This window comes from Aplysia californica, unplaced genomic scaffold (genome assembly GCF_000002075.1).
Source record: "Aplysia californica isolate F4 #8 unplaced genomic scaffold, AplCal3.0 scaffold00116, whole genome shotgun sequence".
Classification (NCBI taxonomy): domain Eukaryota; kingdom Metazoa; phylum Mollusca; class Gastropoda; order Aplysiida; family Aplysiidae; genus Aplysia; species Aplysia californica.
In genome coordinates, this window is record NW_004797386.1 from 964,048 (window position 1) to 969,820 (window position 5,773).

The 5,773-nt window shown below is 41.7% G+C and overlaps 1 protein-coding gene across 1 annotated transcript in view; it reads right to left on the minus strand.

The window, feature by feature from the left end:
- Positions 1-5,773, minus strand: part of LOC101848960 (contactin) — a gene marked incomplete in the record, with an annotated part of 49,538 nt that overhangs the window by 8,605 nt on the left and 35,160 nt on the right. Inside the window, 3 exon segments of the mRNA XM_013081116.1 lie at positions 2-206; positions 2,502-2,623; positions 3,688-3,880. Of these exon segments, the coding sequence (XP_012936570.1) occupies positions 2-206; positions 2,502-2,623; positions 3,688-3,880 (520 nt within the window).

The following is a 5,773-nucleotide window of genomic DNA, read 5'->3' on the forward strand; positions in this document are numbered from 1 at the left end:
CTTCTATTCAGCGTCTGCTGCTCGTAGTCAGAGCTCTTGGGCCCGTTGCCCGCCGAGTTGTAGGCCTGTACGTTAAACTGGTACCACTCGACCGCCTCAAGGCCGATGATGAGCCCGTGGTTCAGGTTGGTCGACCCGTTGGGAACCTCGATGATGTTCTGAAGGGCATCCGTCTCAAGGTCAATGTTCATGCGCCAGTAGTTGATCTGTCGAGGAAAAAAAACAGTGGCAGGTTTGGTACAATCATGGGTCTCAACTCAGAATCTTAAAAAAGGAGGAACTTTCCGCATGATCACGACAGAAATAACTATTTTTGCGAGACACCCATTATTATTATACTGTTTAATCTTAGAATGCTGAAATAAAAACCGTCAATTTATCAAAGCAGGGTTATTTCACACCAATTTGAGGGTTTGGAAGATAATTTCAAGTAAAAGAATGACTTACCAAATATTTACAATCTTGCTTATGTACAGAAAGGGGCGGTTTAACGGAGGAAATGGCGGTAGCGGAAATCCGCTAAGTAGTGGAATATTGAGACCCATGATAATAGACCAGTGGTTAGGCTAGTGGGCTTGTAATTGTGAGGTTGCAGTTTCAGAGGTTCAGGGCGCAGGCCCAACATTGTGTCCTTGGAAGAAGAACTTTACACAAAACTTCCCCATTTCACCTGGGTGGGAGTGGATATCTAGCCACAGACAGTGAAAGATCTTGTTAGTTTGTAAGTGTTTTAGAGCCTGTAAAATGGCAGCCTACATTGTATACTTCACACATGTCTAACTCAAAGTCAAAGCCCATTGGTTACATCCAGCCCAGCAAACAATTGGTCACTTTTAAGCACAAGGGGGCTATCCCGAAAAATACTATTTTGAGAAAATCGAAGGTAAAGTTTTTGGAGCCTTGTTCAGTTCCTCTAAGAGACAAGGATAGTTTTCTCTATAACCAAACAAATATACACACCAATGAAACCAAACTTTTCCTATAGGTAGGGCAATGGCCACTTTCGGAGTAGGTCAAGAATTTTGGAAACCCCCGAAATCTGGGTTACCCGCTTGTCCTTAAAAGCAAACAATTATATCTAGCCCACGAGAGAGTTTTAGGTAATCCATCCTGGGAATCTTCACAGCTCAGAACCGTCTGAACCTTACTCCAAACAGAAACGAACTTGTTTGCCAAGAAAAAGATGTAGAACATTAATTAATTTTTAAATGTTGGGGGGGAAAGTGTTTTACGGTGCTCGCAACTACATAAGGTCACATGAGCGCGCTGGACACACCAAATATTTTCAGCTGGCAGGAAATTTTGAATTTTTGCCCAGGTGGCCACTGAAGCCTACTCTTATCAATTTCGGACAACAAAGGGATCTTTAACGTGCGAAATTGCATATGTGACCTCCCAGATTTTTTGCTCTTGTCCGAGAAGGCTAGGTGTAGATCTTTCTTATCATAAGATCAGGGGTGTGGCTGAAAGACAGCAGTAAGAAGGAGTCAAGGAGAAGCAGTAGAAAGGCTGCAGAAAGAGTCAGGAGCCCAGAGGAGGGGGCAGAGGAGGCGAGGGCAGAAAGTGAAGACGAAAGCAGACGACAGAACATTGCTAGAGAGCAGGAAAGGAGGTGAAATGATAGAATTTTAGAGAAGAAAATTTTTTCATCGCTACCCAGATTCGAAACCCGGGACCTTTGAAAGAAAGACCAACACCTTGATCTCTAGGCCACAAGAGCCCCCACGTCCATTTATGACAAACTGGAATGACTGCGAAAACTGGTATCACTTAATTTGTAATTATTTCAACTTTTCTTCGTTTTAATTCGTATCATAGTTTTTCAAAATGTTCGGCTTTTCCACTGCTTGGTAAGAGTTGATCCACTTCAGCCTGTAAACTAAATTGCTTGGTTTAGTTTAGTAAGTTTTACTGTGCTCACAACTGCACCTCCCCTGGACATCCTAAGGATACCAGAGGAAGGGAAAAGTAAGTACAACTGCATAAGGTCTTATGAGCACGCGCAACACATGGGGGTTACAAAAATGTAACTTGTGCCTGGCCCTGTGTGCGATTGAGTCGGACAACCCTGCTTTAAGGCATATACCAACCAGTGAAATTTTATTATAATTATACCCTTGGTTGCTACCTGGCATTAAAAAATTTAGTGTGATAAAATTTTTTAAAGCATCTTTCTAAATGCGAATATATAGTGGAAGACATTTTTTTAGGAAAGGAATATTCAATGTTTGACAGTCTACAAATTAACATAATAGCTCTGTACAAGTATTTTAATTTAGTATTAGTAAGCGTTTTATGGCACTTGCAACACAATAAGGTCATATAGGTGCCGAAGATTAGAGGAGTTACAAGAGAGTAACAAACACACAAAAGAAGGAGGAGAGATAAGGACGATAGATGTTTGATAGGAAAGAAGGAGCAAACCACACCAGAGCACCCGCCAACCACCCACACAAGTATTTCAGATTACGTTGTTGAACACAAAGGCTAGACGCACTGACCTTGTAGCCTTTGAGGTTTCCGCGGGCACTAACTCGGTTGTTGGGGATGGGCTTCCAGCGAACCATCAGAGCCGTGGCGTTGTACGGGTCGGCCTTGACCTCTTCGGGGGCTTGGAGAGGAACTGAGTGGTGATGAGTAAAAAGGAAATTTAGTTTTAGTCTTAGTAATATAGTATAGGTTTTACGGCGTTCACAACTGCATAAGGTCATATGAGCGCCAGAATATTAAAGGGTTACAAGAGAGTAACAGACATAAAAAAGGAGGGGAGATAAGGATGATAGATGTTTGATGGGAAAGAAGAGGCAAACCACAACAGAGCAACTGCCAACCACCCACATGGGACGAAAGGAAATAAGATCTAATGAGATTAAGAAGGGTGGGGGTGGGAAGGGATGGGGTGAGATGAAGTGGGATGAGATGAGGTGGGGTGGGGTGAGATGAGATGAGATGAGGTGAGGTGAGATGAAGTGAGATGGGGAGGGGTGGGATGAGGGGGGATGAGATGAGATGAGATGAGATGAAGTGAGATGAAATAAGATAAGAAAAGGATTTATTTAATTCCACAAAGAAAAATTTGCAGCATGGTAAATATGATCCTTACGAGAAAGACATTTGCTTCTGCCCTCGACACCGTAAGTAATAGAGACTGAAAAAAGTAAGCAAGTAAGTAAACTGGTAATAATAATAATAATAATAATAATAGCATTTGTATAGCGCATATCCATGCTCGACAGCAAGGTCTATGCGCTCTACACTACATTATTACCCCAGCAGACCATAGAACACTCAGAAACATTCTCAGATTCGCAGGAAGAATAAAGTGCAAGCAGCTGGTTAAGCACTCAAACACTAACAAACTGACAAGATCTTTTACAGAATTGAGAAGTGATTCTTACCGGAAGGTAACAGGCTGAAAAAGTAAGTAAGTAAGTAAGTAAGTAAGTAAGTAAGTAAGTAAGTAAGTAAGTAAGTAAGTAAGTAAGTAAGTAAGTAAATAAGTAAGTAAGTTCGTAAGTAAGGTAAGGTAAGGTACGGTAAAGTAGGGTAAATAAGTAAGTTCATAAGTAAGTAAGCAAGTAAGTAAGTAAGTCAGTAGGTAAGTAAGTAGGTAAGTAAGAGAGCAAGTAAGTAAGTAAGTAGGGAAGTAAGCAAGTAAGAGAGTTAGTAAGGAGAAGTGATCCTTACGCTCCTCAGCCGACATAACGGTGACCACGACAGTCTCTGGCCCGTCCCCGTCATCATTAATGGCCTGTACGATGGCCTGGTACGGCTTGAAGTAGTTGTCTGCCCCTACCAGCTCCACATGCTTGCAGATGAAGATGAGGCCCGTGAGGAAGTCGGGCACAAACAGGCAGGCTTTGTCGTGGGAGACGGTCACCTGGGAGGGACACATACAAGACATACAAGCGCTGTTTCCGAACTATTTCGGCTGCTGATAGGAAATTTTGCTTAGACTTTACTTAAAATGTTGTTTTTAATATCACTAGAAGAGAAAAGAACGTATATTACTTCCGACTGCGACTCATCGGCATTCGATTGATTTACTCGCAGCAAATTATACTGAACCTGTGGTCTTGATCAAGCTTTTTTTCCAGCGTTTTCAAGGCATTAAAATCAATCCGATCGCATTGTTCTTCTAGATTTATGTTTTACTTTCATTTTTTTGCCGCTTATGCCCGAAACAAAGCTAAAAAATTTGGTTCCTGTTTTTTAACAAACACAAAAATAGCCGTGGCACTGTTGTTATTTTTTGTTGTTTCTTTTTCTTCTCGTCCATAAAGATTTCAGTGTGGGTGGTTGGTGTGGTATGCTTCTTCTTTCCTATCAAACATCTATCATCCTTATCTCCCCTTCTTCTTTTTTATGTTTGTTACTCTCTTGTAACACCTCTAATCTTCTGGTGCTCATATGACCTTATGCAGTTGCGAGTGCCGTAAAACCTTACTAAAACTAAACTAAAAGATTTCAGTGCTCATTTTCTTGCTATGATTTGTGGTGACAAAACAACAAAACTATAAATTATACTTGGCGAAAAACTGGATCAAAACAGGCTTGAAAAAGGTTTAAGGTTTCTACAAGCCACAAGCGACCTGTTACTTTCAATAGAAACCTGGATAAGTGGTTCGGACTCGATTTTGTGGACTGGTATTTTGATACGACTATTCTCGTAGCTCGGTGGACGGAAGAGCACGGCAACTACGAATATACTCGAAGCTCGGGTGCAATGGGTTAAATGCACAAAGCTTCTCATTACATTTCCAAATATGTACGACTAAAATTCATTTATCATCTGAAAATATAATTTTAATTGTCTCCTTAAAACGTATCACCTTTCATCGTTATAAGCTACTAAAACTGGTTCTTTTTTGGTCAATAGAAGTCCCAATTTTCCAGTACCAGAAATTTTCTCAAACAAATACAGGACGTCCAGCAACATTTCCTAAAAAAATTTACTACAGGGTGTCCAGCAACATTTCCTGAAAAAATTTACTACCTGAAAAAAAAATTACCACCCAGCAAATCAAGCCCCACACCAGCTCGAAAAAGGGGACTTCATTTGCGCCATCCATAACATAATATTACATAATATATGAAATAAAAATTACAGACAACAAAGTCCAGTCGACAACACGGAGAATAGACTGACGATCACACGCTCACTTGCCGCTAGTTTTAGTTCAAGTAAGGTTTTTACGGCGCTTGTAACTGCATAAGGTCATATGAGCACCAACGGGTGGATGTCAACAGAGAAGTCCAAACGGGGAATCAGGCTTACTCTGCTCACCTCTCTAGTCTCAAGAGCACAAAGTCTGCTTCGGGGGCTCTCCTGGCCTAAAAGTTAAGGTGTTCGCCTCTCGTTCAAAGGAGGTGAGGGGGTGGGGGAAGAAAGAGGAAATGAAAGTAGATGACAGAACATTGCTAGAGAGCAGAAAAGGAGGTGAAAGGAGACAATTTTAGAAAAGAAAATTTTTCGGTCGTTACCCAGATTCCAAACCGCGACCTTTGAATGAGAGGCCAACACCTTAACCTCTAGGTCACGAGAGCCCCTCCCCCTCTCTCTCTCTCCTTTTTACTCCCTCTCTCTCACTGCTTCAATTTCAACTGTATTTAAATCATTGAGCGTGGACATTCTCTGGTGTGTAAACACGACCGGGGTGAGTGCGTGCGTAGACAAATCGGGGGGCTCTCGTGGCCTAGAGGTTAAGGTGTTGGCCTCTCATTCAAAGGTCCCGGGTTCGAATCCGGGTAGTGACCGAAAAATTTTCTTCTC